The following is a 27,509-nucleotide window of genomic DNA, read 5'->3' as shown; positions in this document are numbered from 1 at the left end:
GGGCGGGGTCAAAGGGGGTCATTATGGAATTCCTAATTTTTCCAAAGTGGCAGCATGGCATGGAAAAGGGCAGCACGTGGTGCTTCACCTAGAACATGACACACACACACACACACACACACACACACGTATGGCGCTGAATGTCTGAGGCGTGAAGAGTCTGGTGTGTGTTAATGTGTCCTCCGAGTGCAGCCGGTGCCAAGCAGTGATGACAGGGGCGCCAGAAACTGTGTGTGTGTGTGAGAGAGAGAGAGAGTGTGAGTGTGTGTGTGTGTGTGTGTGTGCGCGTGTGTGTTTTCCCTCTGAGTATATTTAATAGACGTCGCAGTCTGGAACCCTCTTTGCAGCCTTAATCTGTCTGAACCAGGAGTCGTGGACTTGAGAGTACACACACACACACACACACACACACACACACACACACACACACACACAGGCAGGCAGGCAGGCAGGCTGCCGTGGTGTGTTCAGGGTGTCAGTGTGGTTTTGCAGCCTATCATTACGCCCTGCAGGGAGAAGCCAGACTAACCAGAGTGAGGCTGGCACTGCCAAGAAAACCTCAGCGATCACAGTCTGGATTTACATAAGAGCCACTGAGCTGCTCCGTAATAACGCTCTCCGAGAGGGGAAGCCCGTGAGGTCAGGGGTCAGGGGTCAGAGCGGCAGCCCGCCGCAAACCTTCAAAGCTACAAATGAGACTTTTCCACGGCGAAAACAGTCTGAATTTTCCCGTTCAGGTCAAACTCACTCAGTGGATAATGACGCATTATCATACTGTTCAAGGGAAATGATACCCATTGAATTTGAACGGGGCGGAGTCACAGGTCATGTGGTTTTAGAAATGTTTACACTTAGTGTTTCACTCCTGAGTCAATGGGACCAAAAAACAAGAAGTAATTCCACCTTTAACTGTGGATGTTTTCTAACAAAAACATTCAAAGCAGACGACTGTGTTGCTAAAGGCTACGCTAATCAACCTCGTCAGTCAAAGTCGTTAGCTTAGAAATGTGCTTGACAAGTGAACATCTGATAAAACGATATTCACAGTCAATCCAACAGCGTGATTGCGGGATCCGTCATATTTGTGTATTTAACTTTGTCAAAAGTTAGGAACGCTGGCCTCGCAACGTTCAAACAGAGCTAACGTAGCGCTAACCCGGCGCTAAAACAAACACGGCTACGCAGATGCTACGAGGAGTCTGACGAGTCACGGTTGTGGACGTCAGTCTGAGCTGAAACGCAAGCAGCTTCAGTGCCACACACGCAGGTTTGGCGCTCTGACCGGCCCCTCAACCGCGCGGGTCCACGCCGAGCCAAAAAACCTGGTGCTGATTCTCTAAGTCCAAAAAAACCTGGTCAATGTGAGGAATGTGGAAAAAATTCTGGGCAAAGATGTTTCAGCTGAGCTGTTTGTGTGCGTTTGTCATAAACTCCGCTGTGGTTTTGGACGCGTGCGCTTATGACAAAACCTCAAGTAAAAATCTGAGGCATTCTCACGTAAATAAATGTCTTCTTTTTGTGTCACTGATTGACGAAACACAGCAGCCATTCCATCCACGGCCAGTTCTTCACAGTCTTTCCATTCACTGCAAAGACTTCTACATCTTCTACTGGAAAGAAAAATGCAGGAACAAAAATTCCACAGTCGTCACTGAGGAGTTAGCGTTAGCACTGACCAGCCGCCACTCTATGGAATTAGTTTTGTGTCAATATTTTATTTATTTATTTATTTAAGTATTTCAACGTTTGAAAATATACTTGATCTTTGCGCCGTGGTTTTTTGTGTGTGGGCGACGTTAAAAACACAAATGTGGATCGTTTTCAAGCAAGCTAGCATTCTGACTCCTGTAGCTCGAACCCGGAACATTCTCCTGGTGCTGTGTGCTACTGTTAGCCTCTAGCTAATGTTAGCCAGCTGAGATAAAAAAAAAATTTTTTATCATAGCCAGCTTCATTCAAGCTAGCTTGCCACATGTCCATAGCCTAGCCTCGTAGCTGACGTTGACCTGCACTGAAACTTATATAAAGGACTGGGCAACACTTTTAGAACAAATTAAACACTTTTTAAGGATTTTGAAACCACTTTTAAACAGAAACAGAACGTTTTAGATTACATTTTTGTCATAATCTAACAAATTATCATCTACCATCAGTTAGATTTCTTTAATTATTTCACAGAAATCTTTTTTGTGCGTCCTAGATTCTTAAAATTCACAGTTCTTTGTTAGTTTTCTTTGTAAGTTCTTTCCACTTTTTGAACGTAGCTATTAAAAGGACCAGTGTGTAAAATTACATTATTTCTCACTTGGTAGAACCTGAAAATTAGATAATTATAAATAATTTGTAAAGCTGTACTGAGGCGGCCATTTTGGACCACCATTGTTATAACGGACGCCATTATAACTGAAGGCTACAGAGGTTAAAAAACACCTTGTTTTTACATTTAGGAACAGTTTCTAACTTTTTACAGTATTTTGAACTCTTTTTTTGGAACCACTAAATAACCAACTACAGATGTTTGTTTTTGTGTACGATGTCGGGATTATTAACGCAGACGTAAGCGGTCTGATAAAGTCTGGATCTGGAGGTTAATGGTCTGATCAGTGAGAGGAGCTTCCATCAGTCTGCGGCTGAAATTAGCAGAAGAAAAGAACAACAATCGTGATTTAGTAAACTGTTTTTGACGTCTTGTTTCTGGTCATTAAAGGACCATAAATGAGCGTCTCATAAAATCCCCTCCCCCACCCCCCCCCCTCCAAAGTCCTGGACTGGAGCCACTTCAGTTAGTATCTGGATTTATGGAACGCTGTTTTCAGAACTGGGATCTTTAACAAACCTGACTGGGTTTTGGCAGCAAACCGGGACAGTTGTGATGAGAATTGATGTCAGAGGAGAAGGTGCAGCGAAAACCGCAATTATTATTAAAGCGGCCCAGAGTCGTATAAATATATAAAAAAAATCAGGCGTTATACGACAGCTTTCTTTAATACAGACGACGAGGAGAGAGAGAGAGAGCGAGAGATCGGTTTCATCTGTGACAAATGCTGTCATCAGGCGCGGACGCCGAAGATACAACGTGACACGCGATGTTCATTTTCCATCGCGGCGACGTATGATCTCAAGTATCCCGAGAGCGCCGCGCGAGCAGCCGTGACCCCCGGCGACACACGATCCCCCGCTAACTTCTCCAACTCTGAAACCGAATCCCACTGATCCGCCTTGGAAGGCACACGGGTTCGGGCACAGTGCGCCGCGCGGTAATCTGGTAATCATCAGACACACGCCCATGACCTGTTTTTTTCTCCGTTGGCGAGATTAATAAGCCAGGATTTACAGCACATGAGGGTGAACTCTCTTTGTCTGGTGCCAGGAGATATTAGCCCTCCCCGCTTTCCCCTCATTTGAGTCAAAAGTTCTTTCTGCTTCTCGAACACGCTCTCATTTATCCATCCCTCCCTCAGCCTTTAGTAACTGTCTGCTTACAGAGACTTGTGGTACAGAGGATCTATAGCAGCTCTGTTGACTTTGGCCCCGGCCAGACAGAAAGCCGAGCCTTTAATTTGACTGGTTTCAATATCTGACCCTTAATAAAACAAATATCTTTGTTTGGAGAGAGAGGAATCATCCCCAATTACTGTCGAGTGAGCGAGGAGGTTCGGCCGCGCGACTGGATGAGTGTATTTGTGCTCGCCGTCTGCTCCGGGTCAAGCTCAGTCTTCAAATTGACCTGGCTTAGAAAAATAAGAATGAAAGAATGTAACGCGGAGCGTGGCCTCGTTCGTTCAAACGTGGCGTCGGGTTTCTTCTGTGACCGCACGACTCGCTGTCGAGAAAAAAAAAAGGATCCCTGATTTCTTTTTGAGTAGAGCGAGAGTGAAAGAACAAACATTGTATCACAGTTATCCATCAGTGTCTCGCTCTAAATCAACTTCATTAATGAGAAGAAAAGGGGAGTTCCCGCTCGGAGTCAAATCAGATCTCTGCTACTGTTTACTTCTCTGCAGCTGAAGCGCAGCGAGCGGCCAGGAAAACACCGCTCTCTCACTTTGTTCCTGTGCAAAAGTTCTTGGAAACGTTGCGCCTGAGCACAAGTGTGTGGACAGAACGTGTCACATCACTATTGATGCAGAGGTGCAGGAAATCTGGGGCATTTCAGGCCAAATCCCGCAGATTGGTGTGGTTTTATGCGTCTCTTCTTACGCAGATGATCTTCTTCTCGCTCTGACCAGGTGTTTTTGCACGGGTCACTAACTTTGAATAAATCTGACCATATTTACGCCAAAAGCACTGTTGGTAGATTTGCAAATTACACTGAGTGACGCAAGTACGGCTCAGAAACATAAGCGTGTCTTTTTCCTCCAGATCTCTGCAATGTGTCATTTTATGGTTAAAATTAATTGAAAGGGACAGACCTAATTTCTGAGACAATACTTTTTTATGAAGCACATGAATATCTTCATTAAATTGTAAAAACAGTAGAAATAAATGAGTCATCGAACACCAGCAACCACAAAAAAACATGGTAATGAGACATTGTGTGCCTTTATATCACAACCAAACCAAACCAAAGTTTTTTAAATTTCTGATAAAAATGACACATAAATGTGAGTTTTTGTGGAGTGTTTGTTTCTGCTTGTTGTCAGTGAGAACAGACACACGTGAGACAGAATGTACGTAAATGTTATAAAACATGTGGAGATTATTGTGTTAAATGTGAATGAATGAATGAGAGTTAGAGGATGAGTGTGTTACCTACATGAAGGCTGGAGAAAGAGGCTGAGAGGTTAATGATAGCTGAGCCGGCTCCATCTGCAAACTGTGACACACACACACACACATATAGTCTCAGGTTAGCTGGTTAAAAACACACAGTTGTTAACATCATCAGACGTATTAGTGAGTCTAACGCGCAACGTTTGGCTCAGAGCGGCAACAGTTAATTCAGTGTTTTTGTGAGAGAAGGAAAAAACTGAGCACGGCGCGACAAAATCCCCCCCACGCTTCACAAAGACAACTACAGCTACAGCCACAAAACTCATAACTTACCTACTCATATCATCCCATTTCTTAGCTTTTATTGTTGGCTAACAGATGTCTCGCACAGAAAGTCTTTTCGGATCATCTGAAAACCACGGACAAAACACGCATGGAAGTCTGGACCTTAGCTGAGCTAGCATTTATCAAGTCCACTTGAGTATAAGTAGCTCATGTTCGCTATCAAGTTAACGAGAGTATAAGTAACTAATGTTAGCTATCAAGTTAACGGGAGTATAAGTAACTAATGTTAGCTATCAAGTTAATGAGAGTATAAGTAACTAATGTGAGCTATCAAGTTAACAAGCGTATAAGTAGCTCATGTTAGCTATCAAGTTATCAAGAGTATAAGTAGCTCATGTTAGCTATCAAGTTATCAAGAGTATAAGTAGCTCATGTTAGCTATCAAGTTATCAAGAGTATAAGTAGCTCATGTTAGCTATCAAGTTATCAAGAGTATAAGTAGCTAATGTTAGCTATCAAGTTATCAAGAGTATAAGTAGCTCATGTTAGCTATCAAGTTATCAAGAGTATAAGTAGCTAATGTTAGCTTTCAAGTTATCAAGAGTATAAGTAGCTAATGTTAGCTTTCAAGTAAACAAGAGTAAAAGTAGCTCATGTTAGCTATCAAGTTATCAAGAGCAAGAATGGTCGTTAGCAGTGAGCGTATGTTATTTAAATCCAGTGTGACATGATTAATATGAAGATTCACACGTTCACATTCACCCTCTGACAGTTTTCTTCATTTTAGTTGTTGACAAACTGCTGCAGCTCGTAAACAAATATTAAAAATTGCAAAACAACAGTGATTCATTACTCAACCACGAGGGTGTGTGTGTGTGTGTGTGTGAGCAAGAGAGAGGAAGAGGATTTGACCCCTAAACTTTCTAAAAATCAAAGTTTTTCATTTAAATCGTTGTTTTATGACTTTGTTACACACTAATGATGTGTGTTTGTGTTTGTGTGTGTGTGTGTGTGTGTGTGTGGAGGCCATAGTGGCGCCTGTGGGTTGACAAGAAGGACACACACACACACACACACGCACAGAAATGAAAAGACCAAAGGGGGGGGTATAAAGTTGATGGAGGGAAAAGAAGAAGAAGAAAAAGAGGAAATAGAAGAGTGGTCAATGAACCACAACAATGAAAGAGAGAGAGAAACAGAGAGAGGAGGAAGAGGATGAGGAAGATGCCCTTTAATTAACCACATTAAAACATCTGTCAGATTGATAAATAGAGAGAACGAGAAGGCACGAGAAAATAAAGAGAGGAATGTGCGAAAAGAGACAGATGAGAGGTGGAGACGAGAGAACGAGGGGAGGATGATAAAGATGAAGTGAAGACAGAGGAGGAGAAGGATGAGGTGAAATGAGGAGAAGACGGAGGATCGTGACGGGGGAAACTCAAACGTCTTCGAACGCCACATGAGTGCAGTGGTTTTTCCACGTTACAGCTCATTAACTGTGGATTCTGTGCACTTGAACACAACAGCAGAAGGTTTTCCACTGCACCACGTGCTGCCTTCACTGACCCCTCACTCACAAAGTCACTTTGTTTTTGTATTATTTTTATGAAATGATTTCATCAAAATCATTACTTTTATTCTTTAATATAGACTCTATGACTCATTTCCTGTCTCTATCTCAGATTTCACGTTTTTAAAAAACAGTTTTTAGCCAGTACCGTAAACCACTCACTCTCCCACACCAAAGCCCATAGAGAAAACCAGTGATTTTAACATCACAGCACACAGGAGTAATTGATCGACTGCTGCCTCCATCACTAAGTTCAAATGTCTTATTTTGTAAGATTCGGCATTCAAAAATCTACGTTCAGATTTACGTCAGTGACACAAAGTGACCACACGAGGCAGCAGTAGACAAGCAGCGAGTATCCCCACGAGCTAAAATCACTGATTTTCTCTATGGGCTTTGGTGTGGGAGAGTGAGCGGTTTCACAAACTTCACTTTCCTGTTGGAAAAGTCTGTCTAACGGCGAGATAAAGACGGGAGCGTGTTCTGAAAGATGTCGTAGACTTAAACCGACGTGGATTTTACGAGTTGTTGTTGAGTGGCCCCTTAAAAAACACACTGAACTTTCCCCTTAAAGAGACAAACCTCAGAAGAGTAAAGAAAGAGAGAAAGAAAGAAGCTAACAGTCATTGTTAATGATTGGTGACGGGCGCGAGTCTCGTGGTTGCAGCAGCAGCCGCAGACCACAGAGATGGTTGCCATGTCATAATGTCAGAACATGTTTACTTATGCTGCTGTACTGTACCACTGAACACACACACACACACACACACACAGATGTTCTCTGTGGAAAGATGTTGTTCAGTTACACACGCGTACACAGATGCACACACTCAGGAACTGTACAAGCACTGACCTCGGGGCTTGATCTGGGTCCAGCATCAGGGCCAGTGCTCTGTGTGCACTTTAAATTCAAAACCTCAACATCATGTGGAACTCAGAGCCCTTCTCTCATCTTCTAAAAACAACGCGATAACGTCCAGTTACTACTCGAGGTTTCCTCACGGTCAACCAGCCTCTCAGTGGTCTCCTCGACGTGGACGTTCATGTCTCCTCTATGTACGATCTGTCACGATGGCGGTCATTTGTCCCACCATCGTGAGCCTGGAAACCCGTCGAGAAGACGCAGCAGTGGACAGGCAGCTGGTTCTTCTGGAATACTTTGACGCTAACGTCTAATTTAAAGCTTCTTTATGAACTTTATTCAGGTAACAAAAGGCGGAGTCACACCGTGGACAGGTCAATTTAGAGCGTCCAATTAATACGAGGAAACTCAGAGAACCGGAGGAGAACCCACGTGGACATGGGCCCTTTCGTAGGACTGGGTCACAAACCGGTGCTAGCCACTACTCCGCCGTGTGGACCCTGTAGCCATGCTGGAACAGGATCAGTTTGGTTCAGTATGGTTGTGTGTTCCCAGGAGGACTAGAACTAAAATAACCAGGCTCAATCGTTCCAGTCTTTGGCACCGTTCCCTTGGGGTACAGTACGGTCAGGGCAAAAATAAATATCACATGGAACGCAACTCAGGACTGTACCATTCCAAACCATACCATGCTGCACCGTGAGAACCTTTAACCACCTGCGGCGGGTTAGTCTTACCTGGTCAGGAACCAGCGGCTCCTCGTCACCGATGTCGATGAAAACCTCGCCGGACGTCAGCTGCGGTGCTTCACCTTCACACAGATACAAAAACACGTTGAACGTTGATTATCAACGATTAGACATATTCACGTGCGTCCTGGCGTCTTACGTCGCCATCCCGCCTCGTCCTCCTCGTCCTCCGGCGCCGCTCCCTCGCCCTCCGGGTCGCACCGGTACTCCTCCAGAGAGCGGATGGTGCACTGACCGACCACGGGCTTCCTGCCAAACTGACGGTTGTCGATGACTTTGATGACGATTGGCGGCATGTAGAGCTCCTCACGTGGAAGTCTCTGCAGACACACAGAGAGAGAAGTGGAAAGAATGAGGAATAAAGGTAGATCCTTGTGCTGTAATTGGTTCTGCCACGTGCCTGCCTGACGCTGAGTGGCTGAGGGTCTGAGGGTCTGAGGTTGATTGGTCACGCCTTGGTGACCGTCCAATCGGGGCATCACGGTGATGTGACTGAACTGATCTCGGGCCACAAGCGTCTCGTTGACTTAAATATCGTGACACTGCTGACTTTACATGACAGTTGAAAATGTTTCCTTTCCACCATCTGCTAATTTAACTGTCGCTAAACGTCAACAGAAATCACAGATTTCAGCTTCAGACGCTTGGGGACAAGACTTTAACTGTTTACATCAACGTATTTTCTCAGTTTTTCATAAACTCAGCAACACATGGATGGAGTTTTACCAAGTTTAGAGACTGATTCAAATTCAACAGGAGTGTAGCCTCAGAAACACATGTATCACGTGGAATACATCGAATAATGTTGACATCTGTATAAAAAGATAGTTTCTTTATTGGGACGAATCCTAATCCTTACCTCTTACACCTTGATTAACCTAGTGGTATTAAAGCTGCAGTCAGTAAATTCATTACTGTCATAATGTCATTATATTTGCGTCAAAAACCATAAACATTAAGAAAATGTGTAACAGAGTAAAATTCTCAAATTTAGGACATTTTTTGAAAAGGAAAGCTCAAGTAATGTGAATGCTAACAGCAGCAAAAAAGGCTAAAAGAAGCTTTTGTTTACATCGACAAAAAGAGTTGTTCTTAGCATGAATTAGCTCGTAAAAGTCTTGACATCCTACGCTTAACTGCACATGTATAAAAATTGGACAAAACGCTTGACAGGAAGTAAGCCAAAAAAAAACACAACATTGCTGACTGTAGCTTCAATGTATTAGCGCCTGTGGACTTTATTTGCTTCAGCAAAAACTAGTGTTGTTAGCATGAACTAGCTTTTTATACTGTGAAGCTAACCCTGAATGCTACTACTGTGAAAAACAAGTCTCAATGCTAAAGGCAACAACAGACGAGATGTTAGTCAAGTGTTAGCCAAACAAAAACGCAACACTGCTGACAGAAGCTAGCTGAAAATGAAAACATGTCACTGTAAGGAATATATTATTATATTATATTTATATATATAAATATTAGCATGCTAAACTGCTAAACCAGGGGAATTATGGTTTTAATTTATAGCAGGTTTTTTGAAAGTATTATTTTACAGACGTTTGCAGCCTAATAAAAGTTAAACGGACAACGCTTAAAGTCAAACAATCAACGAAAAGCAAAACGTTTGGACGACATAAACTACGCTAACGCTATTTTCTTTTTCTCCTGAGTCAAATTAAAAATGCACTTATTTCCTCACACAAATGCTGAATTTTCGGGAACATTGTGAGCGTGTTTCCTTTGAGCGTCCGGTCGCGGCGCTTTCCGTGGTCTCGCCCCGGGCGCTGGTCAACACACGACCTTAATCTTGTTAGCGCTAAAGTGCAGCGGAGCCAGACAAAGGTTGTGTATTCAAGGGGGGAAAATATGTGAATATTTCCATCGTCCAGTGGAAGTTGTCATAATAAAACAGACCGTTGAAACATTAACATTAAACAAGCTTAATATTCCCACGTTTCACTTTAGCTTTTCAGTCGCTCAGTGGAAACATGCTCTCAGAGCCGTTTTACATTTCAAGAGTAAATAATCACTGTTTGCCTGTAACACTGTGGTTTCTCCCTGATTGAAATGAATGGATGAATTAACATGAATATGACCAATAAAAGCCCCCATTACAGCTGCTATAATCAATACGTAACATTAGCAGTGGAGCATAAGAATGTTTGTTTTAAAAAGGTGGTGCATGTGACCAATAATCAAACCCCCCCTAAAAATCAAACTTTTGACCTTAATCTGAATAAGACATTTGCTGTGTTGTTCTCCTGACTCCGCCTCCTTCAGAGGCTCATTCAAAAGCCAAGCACCACATTTGTAGGCACCTTTAAATGTGTCCTGAACGATGATGGCAACAATTGGTGGACGCTCCCTGGATTCAATGCAATAACAACAAAAACAAAATGTCAGCGAAACTAGAAAATACACTTTATTTTGTAAAAATGCTCTTGGGGCCGAGTCTTTTGTTAAGAGACTAAAATCTGTTTTAATTATGTTAAAATGGTAATTTTCACATTTGTTCTCACAAAACTTGACCTCCGCACCAAAGTCCATAGAGAAAATCAATGATTGTAACATCACAGCACACAGGAGTTGTTGATCCACTGCTGCCTCCATCCCTAAGTTCAACTCTCTTATTTTGCCATTTCAGCTTGAAAACTAATTTGTTCAGATTCACCTCAGTGACACAAAGTGACCACACGGGGCAGCAGGAGACCAGCAGCTCCTGTGTCCCCTTGAGCTAAAATCACTGGTTTTCTCTATGGGGTTTGGTGTGGGAGAGTGAGTGTTTTACAAACTTCAGTTTCCTGTCTAACAGTGCGATAAAGACGTGAAACATGTTCTTGAGATATTGTAGACTCAGACTGATGTAGATTTCATTTGTCATGTCTCTGGTTGCAGGTTCTAAGAGCAGATGTGTCAGTACAAAAAACCTGAACTACGACTTTAAGAGCATCTATAGCAGGTCAGTCATGTGCATGACGGCGCTCTCCACCCTGCATTAAATCTGTTTAATGTATATATTGGTAACCACGGGACGCGCCCCGTATGATTCTGACGCCTCACAGCTGCAGAATAGTCCGTGTTTTCAGCCAAAATCCACACTCTCTGCTACGTTTCTACAAATCAAGCAGATCCTCTCCACCGTCATTATCATGGCTCTGCTGATGAAGATAAATGAGCCACGTAAACCACATCACAGCAGACGTCTCATTAGCCGCTAAAGAGGCGCGTTCGTACGACTCAGCGCTGATTACACGCGTGTGTGAGTGTGAGTGTGAGTGTGTGTGTGTGTGTGTGTGTTCTCACCACATCAAGCAGCAGAGTGTTGACGTCAAAGTTGGGCTTCTTCTTCATGCTGCGGATGACGCAGCTCTGGATCATGATGCCGCCGCACTCCACCTGCAGGCTCGGAGAGGTAACGCTGGCTAACTGGAAGCTCTTCAGGTTACGAACACCCCACGCCAAAATCTGACAGGAAGATGAGACAAGATTTAACTTAAACTTCAATCAGTATAACGTCGTAAAACTGTCTGGATTGGAGGCCAATTTGTGCGACTTTGCAAACGTTGTTTCTGAACTCCTCCTCGTACAGATTTAACGCCACCAACTTCAATTTTTGCCACATCACTCTGGACAAGATAGTGATTGAAAGTTACCAAAAGCAACACCAAGCGTCACACGGTGTAGGCGCTAGGGGGCGTCAAAGGTGCCGACCTAAATCTGATGACTCGGCAAAAAACACAAAACTGCAATAACTCCAAGATACAAAGTTCGATCGGAACAAAACTTGCTACGATTGATAATAGTCCGGCCTTGAAGACGTCTATATGGAATGCCATCTCATGGCAACAGGAAACACCCTATTTACGTTTAAAACAACAATAAGATGTTTGCATCTCACACAGTCACAGCAGTTAAAGTTCTACCTCAACGGCGGTTCTCTGCAGAACAGGTTTGATTCCCTGAGGAACCATGAAGACGTTGGGTTCTCGCTGAGGAGGCAGGTACGGAAGGTCCGACTCCTCCGGCTGCCAAAAGTCATGGTTTGCCAAAAACAAAACAAGACATTTGAGAATTGACATTGACATTTTATGGAATTCTTATGGCAAACAACTCATAATTTAATTGGAATATAGTTGGATTATAAAAATACTAGTTAACCGTTAGTCGTACCATCTGCTGCAGGTTTTCAGAGAGGAATCCCGAAAACAGCAACTGAGGAAACAACGATGAAGAAACAGAAAAAGTATGTTTTCAAAAGATATTGACATCAGCAGAAACATAGGTGAGGTTCGGTGTGGTTTTACCTCGTCCAGAGCGTGGGTGGAGCTTGTGATGTCTCCCTGGAATCGAGGAAGAAAGAGACTTTATTTGTGTACAAAGAGCAAAGGGAGTAAAAGTGCAAAAATAACAAAAACAAACCAACCTCTTGACCTGGAATATGATGAATCGCCGGCTGTGGACACGAAATTTAGAGGGAATTGTTGTCAGAAATGTTTATATTTGTACACATTCAATGTTTTTCAGTTGTTACAAACTGTATTAACATAACACAACATAAACACAACCTGCACTGTTAGAGCGTTTGAATGTGGAGGAGCAAACGACCTCTGACCTTTTCCCTGCGGATGAGCTCGAAGGCGGCCAGCAGCTCGCCACCGTATTTCTCGCCAAAATGGATCGGGAACCAGTTGAGACGAGGTGACGGCGTCAGCGAGGGCTGACACACACAGCGACCCAGGAACTCGTCTGCACTCTGGAAGATTCACGCACAAAAACAACAACATTAGCTTTCATTTCTCAGTGGAAAAATGAACGCTGAATCCAAGTGAACGTTTGGACCAAATCCAGAAGAAAACCTGACAGATCTTTCTACAGCTTTGAGTTGTTTGACCTGATTTCTAATGAATTCTTCTGTGAGTCCAAGTGAACGTTTGTGCCAAAGGATTCGCTGAAGATTCCCAGGGAAGTTCCTCCTTCCAAAAGGAACAAAAGTCAGGTTCTTCCTTGAGTTCACGTGAACGTTTGAGCCAGACGCAATAAAATTATATTCATTAAAAAATGGCCCCCAGAATTTACTAAGTTCACGTTAGTCCAAGTGAATGTTTGAACGTTTTGGACCAAATTCAGAAGAAAAATCATTCTACAACTTTGAGTTCACGAGATCTTTGACCTGATATATAATGAGTTCTTCTGTGAGTCCAAGTGAACGTTTGTACAAAATCCCAAAGAAGTTCCTGCTTCCAAAAGTAAAAGAGGTCAGGTTCTTCCTTGAGTTCACGTGAACGTTTGAGCCAGACGCAATAAAATTATGTTCATTAAAAAATGGCCTCAAAAATGTACTCAGTTCATCCAGAGTCCAAGTGAACGTTTGGACCAAATTTAAAGGGATTCCTTCCTTCGTGAGATGTTCAGAAGGTCAGAGTGTGTTTTGAAGGTCATTACGACGTAAAACTTCAAAGAATCCAAGTGAACGTTTGCAGCAGATTTAAATGAGTTAGTTCCTGCAAAGAAAAAACGGGGACGGACGCGACTTTTCGCGTACGTCAGACACTCACGTAAGAATCCTCGTCGTAAACCTCCACCACGACGTTGGGAGGATTCGCCGCCGTGGCCTCGGGGTCGCCGAAGATCTCCACCTCGTAGAAAATGAGCGTCTGGTCCCAGGTGGGATTGAGAGTGTTACGCACCGTCACCGTTCGCTGGGACTGATGGAGGAACGACACCACAGCGTAGGCATCTAAAAAAAAAACAATTTCACCTAAATTTCACCAATAACAAATAAAGCTACAAATGTAGGTTAAAACAAGTATATTTGTCGAAATTATTCTATGTTACAATTATCAGATCAAAAATTATCGTAAATAAAAGTTTTGCGAAGTTTCAAAACATGGCAGCTGGGGAAAAAAAACATCGCCAGATGGCTAATGCTAAGCTAATAGCAGCCAGTAAATGCGAACATCAGCAAAAATCATAGTAACACACAAATAAATGTTCGCCATTTTTGATACGACATCGGGATTTTGAATGAATCTCGGCGCTGATTAACTTCTGGAAGCAGCAGGGGAAAAAACTCGGAACTGAGGCAAAGTTCGCGTCTTTAACGAACAACTGAAACTTAAACGTTTTAAAACACTTTGTGTCCAAGGAAAATTGTTAGTTAGTTAGTCTTTTCTTGCGTAGCAGAAAGAGAAAAATAAGATCGTTATTAAATATGAGGTCGTGGAAATGACTGCCCCCTTGTGGCAAACAAATCAGCGCACAATAAATCACTAGGACTGTATTTTTTTGAGCTCCGCAGCCATTTTTCAACTTTTTGAACTGACAAAAGTATGAGGTTAGTGTGTGTGCGCGCGTGTGTGTGTGTGTGTGTGTGTGTGTCTGAGTGTGTCTGAGTGTGTGACATCAGCAGTTTGGGAATGCTGAAGCAGGAGACGCTGGGAACGCTGTACAGAGAGGTTTGTTATTCCAGGTCACAACCACTCTCCTCCGTTTTAAAACACAAACGCACACATTTGTACAGTTACACACACACACACACACACACACGTACAGTTATACATACACACACACACACACAGAGTAGTTTATTATTCCAGGCCGAGTAAAGAGTCTCTGTGGAGCCGTTAGCATCAGAGTAAACAGAAGCTAAGATGCATTTTCTCACAAGCCCTCAATTAACCCTGGAGATCACACACACACACACACACACACACTTACATAACCCCCCTGGGCTGTTTGTGTTTCTGTTTATATGAGGTAATGGACATAATTGAATACATCATCATGGTGTGTGTGTCTGTGTGTGTGTGTGTGAGAGAGAGAGAAATAAAGAAAAGATAATAATCTGACAATCAGACTTGATTGTTAAACCAGATTAAAACAGAACTGAATACTGAACATGAAATAAAGAAAACAGTATTTTCTGTCGTGGAAATCAAAGACTGATCAGGAGGAAACTTCTGTGAGAGAAACACATGTATTTCTGTGTGGAACCAGCAGAGGGCGCCGTGTGGCGGACGTGAGCGGTGGATCATTACCTGAGAAGCTGTCTTTGTCCATGGCCAACAGATCTCTGGCCTGATACAGGTAACAACGCAGGTGATACCGCGTGCCACCTACACACACACACACACATGAACAGATGAAGATGAAGAAGAGGAGGAGGGCAAAAAAGAAGGTGAAGATGAAAGAAAAAAGTCTCACGATCAAAGTAACAGGAAATGGTCGGTCTGTTGACGCCAAACGTGGTCGTGACCGACTTATCGTCACTTTTGTCCTCGATGCTGCTCTGAGGAGGAGGAAGAGGAGGAGGACGATGGAGAGGAAGAGGAGAAGGAGGAAGATGAAGAAGAAGAAGAAGGTTAAGAATCCCAAAATAAGACCTTCAAAATAAAAGTCTCTGGACGTAAAGTTTCATAAATGTTCTCATGACAGACGTTTCATTCACGTTTCATTCACTCATCATGTTCTGATGAGCGTGTGAATGACCATGTGACTCCCTCACCAGAGAACACTCCAGAGCAAAGATGGCCGCCGGGCCCGTCTTCTCCAGAGGCTCCATGCGGCGGCGCCAGCGTCTCCTCCTGAAACTGTCGGTCTTTCTGGTCTTTAGATGAAACTTCCAACCAAACAGAGACGCGTACTCCCAACCTTCACGCTCTGTGTCCTCTGGACGCTGCTGTGGACACACACACACATCATCACTTCATCTGTGAAACTTTAACTCCATCTAGTGGTGAAATCAAGTAACTGCAACTTCTACAAATGAAGAAAACTGTAATGTATGTAAATGTAAAAATTGATTGATCTGTGATCTGTGTGTGTGTGTGTGTGTGTGTGTGTGTGTGTGTGTGTGTGTACCTTCCTCAGCGCCTCCATCTTCTGCTGGTCTCTTCGTCTCATTCTTGTCCATCGTCTTCTTCTGTTTGTGTGATACATTTTCTCTGCAGGGACCCAGGACTTTGGACGACGGTCAGGAGGAATGGTCAGACCGTACTCCCAGCCTGCACACACACACACACACACACAAGACAGAGAGAGTTGAGTGTGTGTGTGTCTTCATGTGTGTGTTTCTGTGCGAGTGTGTGTGTGTGTGTGTGTTCACCTTGATCATCCACAGCTCTGTTCAGATCTTCGCTCCACTCCACCTCGTCCCACACCCAACCTGGAGGACAGTCCACCTCGTCCTTTGGCACCGCCTTCTCACCGTTCTGATGACAAACAAACAAACAAACAACAGATTTAACTTCAGTGAGGATCAGACACACACACACACACACACACACACACTTACCACATCAGTGTATCCCTCTGGCATGCCGATCCACTGTCCCCCTGGTAACCGCATCTGGTTTTCAAACACTTCCTCACTGAAGGTCATGTGACCAGCGTCCACATCATACAGCAGTCTGAGGAGACACACACACACACACACACACACACACACACACACACACACACACAAACACACACACACGTAACATATATGTATGCATACAACAACATTACCCACACCAAACCTCATAGATAAAATCCGTGATTTTAGCTCGCGGGGACACAGGAGCTGCTGGTCTGCTGCTGCCTCGTGTGGTCACTTTGTGTCACTGAGGTAAATCTGAACCAAGGATTTCAAAAGCCGAATTTTAAAAAATAAGACATTTGAACTTAGTGATAGAGGCAGCAGTGGATAAACAACTCCTGTGTGCTGTGACGTTAAAATTACTGATTTTCTCTATGGGGTTTGGTGTGGGAGAGTGAGTGGTTTATAGACTTCAAAGTCTGTCTGACAGTGAGATAAAGACGTGAACACACACACACACACTCACGTCCTCTCGGGGCTGATGCACCACTCTCCTCCCCAGGTCCAGCCTGGCGACGGTTTGAAACTGTCTTTGGGAAGTTTGACTCTTCCAGTGATGTCACTGAACTTAGGGTAAGTCAGGCCTGTAGTACCCCAACTGCCCACCAGGCCGAGCCGCGTCTGGTTCTCATACTGCACACACACACACACAGAAAGAGAGACATGTAAATAGAACTAAATGAGCGCCCCCTACCTGCCCGGGAGTGAAAAGCGCGTCTTACCGTTTCAGCAAACACGGACACTTTTCCTTCCGCGTACTGGTTGAAGTGTTTGACGTCCGCGGTCAATCCGAACCACACTTTGACTCTCAGCTGACCAGGAAGTTTGGCCTCGGCCCCGTTGCCTTGTGGGTACTGTCGTCATAACAGTCATGGAATAATAACAATCGTCAATGTCAGTAAGTGTAATCAAACGAAACACAAGGTAAACGGTGTGTTTGTACCTTGAGGAAGACGGTCTGCAGTTGTCCACAGTGTTTCCCACAATGCACCTGGGAGAAGATGACGGTGTGCGCCGGGATGCGATGATAGGCCACGCGGCGGTCGCCCTGAAGCATCCAGATCACGATGTCGGGAAGACTGTTCTGAGGCTGAGAGACAAACACCGACCTGGTTTATGTTCCAATTCAACTAAATGTGTTTAATTTAATGCATTCATTCTCATTCACTCATTCAATCATTCTCTCATTCTCTCATTTACTCATTCAATCATTCTCTCATTTACTCATTCAATCATTCACTCATTTACTCATTTACTCATTCTCTCCTCAATCATGCTCTCATTCATTCAATCAATCACTCTCTCATTCTCAATCACTCAAAATTTCATTCTCATTCTCTCATTCCAAACAAATTTCTAACGTACTTCCATTAGCTCCGCCCACCCAGAAGTCGGCCATTTTGGAAAAACAAGTCTTCACGTTTGAACAAACTCGTCGTCTAGCACGTTTGAGCTAGCCGCGTCAAACTCGGTCCACGCGTTCTAGACAAGTTAACGATTAAAAGTTATCAAAGGATTTTCTCTACGTGAAAAAGGCGTGGCCTCAGCGCTCCGACAAAGTTGACGTTAAAATGGCAGGAAAACTACTTTAAAATTCCACTTTTTGAAAGCTTTAAACGTAAACAGAACTACGTGATCATCGGATATGATGAGTCATTTAATTGGTTTTACGCACAAGTGAGGCCTTACTGCTCCACAGCGCCCCCAAGAGTTGGGTCATGGTCAGACAAAAGTTGTCGGATCAGGATGAAAATCGGGATGAGTTTGTCGTGTTTACTCCAAAAAATGTTTTGGGCATTTTAGATGCAACAGGAAGTGGGCAAAATGTATGCTAGGACGTCACACATAGTTGTTCCGATTTTAACCAAACTTGGTAAACTTGTTGTTCTCATGATTCCAAACAGGAATAAATCGTGTTAGTCGTCCAGTTGTGTCCTGGTGTCGTCTCACCTCGTCAGACATCGTCCTCAGCCTGCTCGCCCAGTCCTCTGCCTGCTCCAGCACGGTGGAAAGGTCGGTGGCCGGTCCGTGTTTGAGAGCGAGCGCCGCCGCGATGATCTGCTGCAGGTGCAACGTTCGCACGTGTCTGAGCGAGCGATCGAGAGGCGTCGCACACTGCCACTGAGCGAGGGACGGCAACTCCTCACTGCAGAACGAGAGCGAGGAGAAAGTCAACGTATACGCTGATGATTATTTACTGTGCATTTTCTCACACACTGGGTTTTATTTGAACTGTTTGAGGTAAATTAGTGTAAAAAAAATTATTTTACCTGCAGTCTGTGATGACCTGGTCCAGCAGCTCCACAACTCGGAGCTCCACCTCCTCCAGGTCACTTCCTGTCTTCACCTCCATCTGCACTCGCTGCAGGTTCTCCTCCTGAACACACACACACACACACGGTGAATGATGTGTATATTATTGTATGTATATTTACACACACACACACTCACCAGTCTGTGTGTGATGGTCAGTAACATGTTGAGAGCTTCGATCCTCGGCGTGACGTCCTCCCACTCTGAAGACAGAACCACCACCGGCTTCACGTTTCCCCACGGCAGGTAGTAGTAGTGACAACCTGGAACACACACAAAATAGTGACAGATAATAGTATAAAAGTTTAAAAGGTTTAAAGGTCAGAGTTCAAAACAAAACAGATTTTTGGAATCCTCTACAGGGCCAGATATAAATGCTGGCGGACCAGTTTTGGCCCACGGGCCACCAGTTGCTGACCACTGGTGAAGTGGTTTAGTAATTACTAAATATTTGGTGGAATTAATAACCGCTCAATTCGAAAGGATTGATCATCGCACATTCACAATAACTTTATTTATATTGATTTATTACACAGTAACTTCATCTTAGATGCCTCAGAAATTCAAATGATTGCACTTTTAACCATTCAATTCTTGCATTGTAGTCCTTTTATTGATTCTTAAAGTATTTCTTGACGTACCGTCAAACACGGCTCTGCTGAACTGCGTGGTGGACGCCAGGGGGAGGCAGGTGTAGTCGAACTTGTTGCCATAGTTACCGATGCTGACCTCAAACTGGATGGCGTCGTCGACGTCCTGCAGCAGCGTGGCCGAGTAGAACTCCACGAAGAGTGAGAACTTCCTCTTCCGGAGGAACTTCTGTGGGACAGAAAGACAGGTTGAGGGAGGGGAAAAAGACGGAAGGACAGACACATCTTCATGTGTCCTCTGTGTCTCTCACCTCCACCACCAGCAAGTCGTCCGATGGGACGTCCTCAGTTCTCTGCTCTGGCTTGTCCGCCAGCTTTGTGTTCAGCTCAAGTAAAACGCGACCTCGGTAGGCCACGCCCTCTCCCTGAGAGTCAACCAATCAGCACGTTAAAATATCACTTTTTGGACTGAAATTAGGACAAAACAAGAAATGATTATAATCTAAATATGTATTCATACATATATGTATATATATATACACATATATATATATATATATATATATATATATATATATATACATATATATGTGTACGTTCAGGAGATTCTCCTGCTGTCGAGAACCTGTCAGAAAACCTCCTGAAGAGTCTGGACCTGACTGTTCTGTACGTTTTCTAAAGAAATCAAGTGTGGGGGAAAAAAAGCCACCGTCTACATAAAACACCAAGTGTCTCCAGGAGGTTCTGGAGTCACGAGAGCTTACTTTTCCGAGGTTGAGCGCCTCGTGTGGGTCGTTGAAGGCGGTGAACTCTCTGGGGCTTCCGTACAGGTTCACGAAACATGGACCGAACGTCGGCAGGAAACCGAGGCTGTCGTCCACTGCGCGACATGAAATTTGAAAAAATGTGAACGTGAAGTCAAGTTTGATTAAACTGGATGAAAATGATTGAGATGACGAGAACAGAACAGGATCTAAATCAGAAGATTCTAATCTGATGTTTGATTGGATTGAAACGGTCAGTGAAAGAGATGATGGTGGACGTACTGCCAGAGTGGACGGTCCGTGGAGACAAGTCATCTGAATGCATAGAGAGGAAGGATGGTTTTAGATAAATGTAGAACAAGAGACAGAGACGACAGTGATGTCTTTGAACGCCACACACACACACACACACACCAATGCAAACCACAAAAACTGAAACCTTTTCCCGTCAAACTGAGACGTCCAACCTTTAAAGATTTGGTCGAATCCACCAATTCTCCTTCAAGCCTCAAAGTCAACACAAAATCCAGATTATGTTCCAGACTACAGGCTCATGTGAGAACTCGGCAGGAGGAGTTCCGGATTATTCACAGCGGTTGACGGCGGGTCCCGCCTCCTGCATGCTCAGGTCAGGTTCCACCCCCTCACGGTGAATATTACGGACCTTCTCCTGCTGTCGTCAACATGTCGCACGATGTTGGACTTTTTGCCAATATCTGGTATGACGATATATCTGGAGTTCTTGGGGCAATATCTGCTGATACCGATAATATCGAGCATCCCTACTGACAATAATTGGACAAACTCTCTCTGCAAATATCGTAAAACGTCTAGAACTCATTTTTCAGAACAAACTTGAGCTAAAATTCTTCAGATTCAAAATTTCAGAATCAGATTTGGTTGGGATTCAGGTGCCAGATGATGATGATGACAAAGGTCGACTCAAAGCTCATGCGTCGTTTTCTTTCTACAGGACAAGAACAAGACAAACGTGAGGTTTGGGAAACCAAAACAAACGTCAGCGCTTGTTGCACAAACACACCAGGGTTAGTCGCCGTGCGTGAGACAACTGTGTGGGAAAAAACAGACATGCTCCGTTAGATTCACAAAGCACAGATCGAGACTCAGGGATCGTCAAGACGACCGACGTACGCAGGAAGCTGCTGATTCTTCCCCCAAAACCGTCAGTAACCGCAGATGAAATTTTGTTAAAATCTCGTAAAAGAAAGAAGACCCAAAATGCATTTACCAGGACCGACTTGAAGATCTCAAACCAGAAGATCTGTGGTTTGTTTCATCCACGTCAAAGCCGTGCAACGTGAAGCTGAACCATCTAAGCAAAGGTTCTGAGCAAATAAATCAAAGTCACGTTCAGGTCTAGACTAATGTGATGCAGGACTTTAATCCAGAGAGATCGGCTCACAGTGTTCCAGGTCAAACCAGGTACTTAGAGTACATCAGACCATTTTAGAAACACAATCATCTAAACCAATAGAATTTCGACTCGATTCTGATTCCAAGATTTGTTGCATCCGGACAAGTGGTTGTCCTTGGGGTCTTGGTCAAAGTCAGTCTCCGTGTTTGATCGCAAAGGCTCACAACAGGATCCACACCGGTGTCCAAATCCAGCCATTTCCAGTCCAAACTGTACTGGCTGGGGCCCAGTCCAGTCCAGTGCAGCTCAGACCAGTTTGTGCCAGTTTTCACCGCTAACTCACCGTCTATCTCTCCTCCAGGGGCGGAGATCTTGGACATACAGAGGTGGGTGGTGCCAATGACGTCGTTGTGACTGGCTCTGTCCCTGGAATGAGACAAATCAGAGACAGAGGAGTCAACAAAGCGTCCGCCATGTGAAATAAAATCCAAACAGGAACAAAATATGAATGTTCTAATGTCGGCCGGGCTTCACCAGTCCAGAATTCTGATCCTCATCTTCTCACACATGGAGGGAAACTGGAAAAGAGAGAAAACACACATGTGAAATGACGAGTGTCGTTGTATAGCTTCATGACAATGTGGATTTCCACTGTTCCACCGGATTTCTCACTCGGATCGGCAGCGTCAGACTCTGGTTCCACTGAGGATTGGCGTTCTTCTCCATAATCCTGGTGTTGATCTGAAAATAACAGAAAACGTTAATCCACTTTCCACTCATAGTTTTTGGCCTTTGATGACGGGTCTGGATTAAAGTGTTATTTTGGGGGAAGACGCACCGTTTTGCCAGCGAAGTGGATCTCCACCAGAGGGTCCACCAAGTTCTTCCTGTTGCTATCGAACCCAAGAATCTGCCTCATCCCGTCCATGAAGGCATCGTCCACTGCAGACAGGAAAAAGAAAAGATCAATCTCTGTTTTTTAAAGCAGAAGAATGAATCGTAAACATAGAAGAAGAAAGAGGAGGAGGAAGGTCTCACTCTGTGGCAGGTCTTCAGCTCTGAAGATCCTCAGGGTGAAGGTGGCTCCTCTCAGAGAAAGACCAGCCGGTCTCAGCAGGTTTCCTTCAATGTCCTCTTTGTCCTCCACGCACTCTCGTTTATCAGCCTGTCAATGTTTGTGTAGAAATGCTAGCATGATAGCTACAATCACGATAACACGGTACATTTAAACTTGACGTGTTAGTGAGCGAGGCAACACGCTAGCATTCCTCATATGCAAGATAACACTGCAGGTGTGAAGTGGTAGCATTTATCATATTAGCATGTTCAAGTGTCGATAGCACTTGATAGCATAGATACATTAGCATATCCACATGCTATTATTATAGGCTAACATATTAACTTTTACCATATAAGCATGTTTATATGCTAACAAATAACACATGGTGGCATTTACTTTGCTAGCATGTTGGTATGCTAATATAAAGTACAACATTTAATCACTTTATTTATTAGATAGAAACTACCACACGCTAACATTTTAAAATATTTCTAAATATGACATGCTGCGATTAATCATTCAATATACCAGCATGTTAACTTTAGCATGTATTAGCATTGGTAGGTTGATTTAGGATTATATATACTATATTATATATACTAGCATACTAACATGCTAACAAGTAGTACTAGTATACAATATCGCATTAAAAATAACATATTTTTAGCATATAAATATGATCATAGATACTTCTAATTAATATATTAGCATGCTAATATGCTAATCTTCAATTATTTGTATTAATCTTAGAGAATAAATTTGTAGATTATTAGTTTATAGATTATCTTAAAGTGAAACTCACCGGTGGTTCGTCTCCAGCTGCCAAGACAAACAGGCTGACCTTCAGGTAACCTCTAACCCCGGCAGAGAGGTCGTCGGGGTCACACAGCAGCAGCCATTTTCTCAAGAAACAGTGTCCTGAGCGTTGTCAACAGAAAATCAATCAGTAAAAAATCGCTTCTCACATTCTACAATAACAAAACTAGAAAAGTAGACTCACTATGTTCGTTGTAAACAGTTCCAACGTCCAACTAAAAACAAAAAAGAAGTTTATTTTTTTATTTCTTTAACGACCAGAAGTGAAATTAAAGACAATTTTACCTTAAATTCACCGATGACGGCGTCAGTTCTGAGAGAGCGAGAGTCACACACCTGTTATTCATAGAGAGAGAAGGATTTAATGAAGATGTAAATGATGAATGAATGAATGAATGAATGGATGAATGGACTCACAGTGACAAAGATGGGCTCGTCAAACAGGTCTGACGGCGTCTCAAAGAAGTTCATGAAGAAAGTCTGTCGAGAGGAAACAATAATGATCATCAGTTTAAATTTGGTGGCGACATCAGTGGGTGGCGGCGGAGAATCGGTTTACCTCGTCAAACACCGGGTTGTTTCCTTTCCTGATGCGCGTCCTCTTCGTCTGTCCGCCGACTGTTATCTTGACAACGGGCTTGATGTTGATGCCCGGCAGCTGTCTCGCCTCGATGACCCGCACGCGAACCTGGAGAAGAAAGCGCGCCGTCATTTACCGGCACTTACGTGTTTCCTGTTTGGTTTCTGACGTCTCGTGGTCCTGTCCTCACCTGAAGGTCCTGGGGTTTGTTGGGCAGAGGTTTCTGCTGACCGCTCGAGCCCCTCCTCCTCTTCCTCAGACCTCCGTGGGTGTTGTAGGACGGCGGCGAGCGCTTGGGCGTCTGTGCCGTGGGCGACTCCTTGCCCGTGGGCCCCTGAGGGCCGACGATGACCATGGATCGCCCGTCGTCGGGCTCCTGGTCCTCTGGAGCTTCCAGGATCAGCATGCTCTCCGTGTCCTCCTCGCCCAACGTGTCCAGAGAAATCACTGCACAGACAATTGATGGAAACTGAACCCAGACGTACGAAAGAAAACCACGTAACGACGTTTTGAATGCGATGTTTATTTACTGGTGACGGTGTCCAGCTCCACGTTTGGGTTGGCGTGAGGAAGGGACTCGGAATGGGACAGAGGCTGGAAAGGTGGAAGTGATCCATGAGGAGGGGAGTAGGACACTTGAAGGGTGAGTGTGGCCTAAAGGAGACAGAGGACACCATATTTATTTATTTATTTATTTATTTATTATTATATATTTAACAACAATGACCCCGCCCTCATGTTACTGTGCTGACATCACTGGTGCATCGCCCACAATAAAAAACACAATAGTGTCCAAATCGTGAAAGGACAAGGCTGATGTCCCCGTTACGAGGTCAACGCGGCTCTGGTAACTCCTGAAAGAACAACCATGTGACCAAGATCTTTGAAGAAGGAAGAGAGGATGAGAAGTGGATGAACCCTAACCCTAACCCTGATGAAGAACATGGAAGAAGATGACAAAGAAGAAGGAGACAGAGGACAGAGAAGGAGGAGACGAATAAGAATAGGAAGAAGAAGAAGATGAAGAAAAAGCAGAACATGGAAGAAGGAGATAAAGAAGGAGACAGAGGACAAAGACGGAGAAGGAGGAGACAAGAAAGAATAGGAAGAAGAAGATGATGAAGAAAAAGTAGAACATGGAAGAAGGAGAAGAAGATGGAGATGAAGAATCTTGTGTTGACAGCAGCAGGTTTGTTGAAAGTGAACGTGTCGTCATTCTTCTGCTGTTTCCTTCAACAGGAAAAAGAAGTTGAGGAGATGAAGCGTCTGAAGGTTTGTACAAAAATAAACACGGAGTTTAACAACTTTATAACGACGTTCACTTCCTCCTGACTGCTCCACATTTAAAGTCAGTGCCAACCTCCCCACCTGTGGGGGGGGCGCGCGCACACACACACACACACACACAGTACAAATGACTATAAATCATGGAAATGCAAAAACAGCCTCACAGGATTGATTTAAATGTCCTTGTTTTATTGAATCTGCAGACTCTGTGTGTGTTTGTGTGGCGTGTGCGTGCGTGCATGTGTTTGCACGTGCGTGTGTGTGTGTCTCAGGCTCACTGACAGGAAGACTTTGTTTTTAGTTCCGGAAATAAGAATGGAAAAACACAACGGCATTTCAAATACAGCTTTAAAAAAACAGACGAAGACTGAAGGTGAGTGTGTGTGCGTGTGTGTGTGTGTGCGTGTGTGTGTGCGTGCGTGTGCGTCTGTGGAAAAAGGAGGTGGAGAACGTCTTCCTGAAGTTTGAGGTCCAGGAAACTTGATGATTTAACACTGAATCATATACAGTGAGGCTGTAGATGAATGTGTGTGTGTGCGTGTGTGTCCGTGTGCGCGTGTGTGCGTGCGTGTGTGCGTCCTCACCCCGGTGTTGTTCCTCTTCATGTCCAGCAGGGAGATGGTGAAGGACGCAGCCAGGCCTGGAGAGTTGAGGACGTCTCTGAGAGCCAGGCGACATTCTCCCAGGAACCTGAAAAACAAAAGTCCAGATTATCGTTGTCACACGGTGGATCAGTGGGAGAAGGGGTTGTTCAAGCTAGAAGGTTGCAGGGTTTGATCCCAGGCGAGGCTTGGACAAAACACTCAAACCCAATCTTGTGATTAAAAGAAAATGTTGCATTTAAGTTTGCTGTGAGTGAATGGGAATTCTTTTTTTTTATGTCAAATCTGAAAATTTGGGGATTTCTTGAATATTTTATCATTTCTGTGACGTCGTCATGGGGCAGATTCTTAGATCTGGATGAAACTTAGTCTCATGGTAGAGTGTCTGATCCTGCACACACAAACCAAATTTCGTTAAAATCTGATGAGTTTTGACAGAGATCTTTTAGTTTATTTTACAGTTTTTCCCATTAATAATAGATGGGGATTTATTGGGAATCTATTAGCGATTGTGACGTCATCAGTGGGCGGATTCTTACCAAAATTGAATGGGAACATACTTGGGTGATCGTCTACCTGTCACATAAATTTCAGATTGATTAAAACAAAAATATGTAGACAGGAAGTTGCTAACCAAAGGATAAACTTGTCACACTCTGGTCTGAGTCTGAAGAATCAACCGCTCACATCAGTGAATGGGTGGAAACATGACTGAGCAAAAACAATCAAAGGACGACACCATTCTTTCAAGCCTGCCCTTTGACCTCTGAAGGAGACATTAATGGGGGGGGGGGGGGCGAGTCCAAAAATAACCACGTCACAAACAAAGCGGTGCAGGACACACGCCTCGAGTCTTTATCTCACTTCCTGTTGTTTGAGCGAGGAATTTATCCGTTTTCCCGACCTTTATTCCCCTGTTTCACTTTGACTCATTAACCTGCCCCGCCCTCCTCCTCAAACCCCGCCCTCCTCTTCCTCCTCCTGGTTCAGGGTCAGGTTTGGGTCAGTACCTGTTCCTGCCCATCTTCTCATGGTCTTTGACAACACAGTGCAGTTCTGCTCCAGAGTCCAGAGGGATCCCCTTCAGGTCCCATTCAAAGCCCTGAAACACACACACACACACACACACACAACAAACGCCAGCGACATCAGAATCAGCCGATAACACGAGTCACATGATCATCACAGTCACATGATCATCACAGAGCGGCGACACGTCGCTGCGTGTCTGTGAAGGTTCTTTGTCTCTCTGGTCACAGTTTTGTTACTTTTCTGTTTACGTTAGAGTCTAAAAATTAAGGAAAACATTTTTATTAGTGTTTTAAAGATATTTGTACGGTGGCCTGGAAGTCAGTCAGTCTTATATAGCACCACTTCCTTTCAACCTGGCTTTCAAAATAAGAGTCACTGACCTGGTCATTTTTATGACTTCTTAAATCAAACTAAAAATAAAATAAACATTTTAATGTGAGGTTGCGTTCAGGTCGTACCTCGTTCCACACGGGGTTCGGGTTGTTCTTGATGACCTTTGTCTTCTTCTTAGATCCTGGACAAAAATGTAGAAACAAAACAAAATCAGCAAATCTG

The 27,509-nt window shown here is 43.9% G+C and overlaps 1 protein-coding gene across 7 annotated transcripts in view; it reads right to left on the bottom strand.

The window, feature by feature from the left end:
• The window catches only part of dysf (dysferlin, limb girdle muscular dystrophy 2B (autosomal recessive)), a 54,656-nt gene that overhangs the window by 21,308 nt on the left and 5,839 nt on the right, over positions 1–27,509 (bottom strand). For 2 of the 7 annotated variants that reach the window (XM_058624157.1, XM_058624159.1), the window contains exons 2-42: positions 27,413–27,468; positions 26,933–27,024; positions 25,905–26,010; positions 24,564–24,687; positions 24,224–24,480; positions 24,013–24,141; positions 23,871–23,933; positions 23,739–23,789; positions 23,638–23,668; positions 23,440–23,555; positions 22,616–22,742; positions 22,416–22,519; positions 22,250–22,318; positions 22,112–22,155; positions 21,921–22,003; positions 20,485–20,517; positions 20,203–20,318; positions 19,750–19,863; positions 19,490–19,667; positions 18,987–19,111; positions 18,806–18,912; positions 18,486–18,681; positions 17,479–17,625; positions 17,258–17,389; positions 17,002–17,168; positions 16,470–16,584; positions 16,281–16,386; positions 16,037–16,179; positions 15,681–15,854; positions 15,380–15,464; positions 15,214–15,291; positions 13,732–13,913; positions 12,789–12,929; positions 12,600–12,629; positions 12,481–12,516; positions 12,347–12,388; positions 12,100–12,201; positions 11,480–11,641; positions 8,319–8,499; positions 8,168–8,241; positions 4,757–4,816 (exon numbers count right to left, since the gene is read on the bottom strand). In XM_058624157.1, coding sequence (XP_058480140.1) covers positions 4,757–4,816; positions 8,168–8,241; positions 8,319–8,499; positions 11,480–11,641; positions 12,100–12,201; positions 12,347–12,388; positions 12,481–12,516; positions 12,600–12,629; positions 12,789–12,929; positions 13,732–13,913; positions 15,214–15,291; positions 15,380–15,464; positions 15,681–15,854; positions 16,037–16,179; positions 16,281–16,386; positions 16,470–16,584; positions 17,002–17,168; positions 17,258–17,389; positions 17,479–17,625; positions 18,486–18,681; positions 18,806–18,912; positions 18,987–19,111; positions 19,490–19,667; positions 19,750–19,863; positions 20,203–20,318; positions 20,485–20,517; positions 21,921–22,003; positions 22,112–22,155; positions 22,250–22,318; positions 22,416–22,519; positions 22,616–22,742; positions 23,440–23,555; positions 23,638–23,668; positions 23,739–23,789; positions 23,871–23,933; positions 24,013–24,141; positions 24,224–24,480; positions 24,564–24,687; positions 25,905–26,010; positions 26,933–27,024; positions 27,413–27,468 — 4,478 coding nt within the window. The remainder of the gene's footprint in view (positions 1–4,756; positions 4,817–8,167; positions 8,242–8,318; positions 8,500–11,479; positions 11,642–12,099; positions 12,202–12,346; positions 12,389–12,480; positions 12,517–12,599; positions 12,630–12,788; positions 12,930–13,731; positions 13,914–15,213; positions 15,292–15,379; positions 15,465–15,680; positions 15,855–16,036; positions 16,180–16,280; positions 16,387–16,469; positions 16,585–17,001; positions 17,169–17,257; positions 17,390–17,478; positions 17,626–18,485; positions 18,682–18,805; positions 18,913–18,986; positions 19,112–19,489; positions 19,668–19,749; positions 19,864–20,202; positions 20,319–20,484; positions 20,518–21,920; positions 22,004–22,111; positions 22,156–22,249; positions 22,319–22,415; positions 22,520–22,615; positions 22,743–23,439; positions 23,556–23,637; positions 23,669–23,738; positions 23,790–23,870; positions 23,934–24,012; positions 24,142–24,223; positions 24,481–24,563; positions 24,688–25,904; positions 26,011–26,932; positions 27,025–27,412; positions 27,469–27,509) is intronic. The other 5 variants (XM_058624163.1, XM_058624162.1, XM_058624158.1 and 2 more) reach the window with 4 other exon arrangements.

This window comes from Solea solea, chromosome 3, assembly GCF_958295425.1.
Source record: "Solea solea chromosome 3, fSolSol10.1, whole genome shotgun sequence".
Taxonomy (NCBI): Eukaryota; Metazoa; Chordata; class Actinopteri; order Pleuronectiformes; family Soleidae; genus Solea; species Solea solea.
Note: the sequence above shows the minus strand (reverse complement) of the source record. Positions and strands in the feature narration are given on the sequence as shown.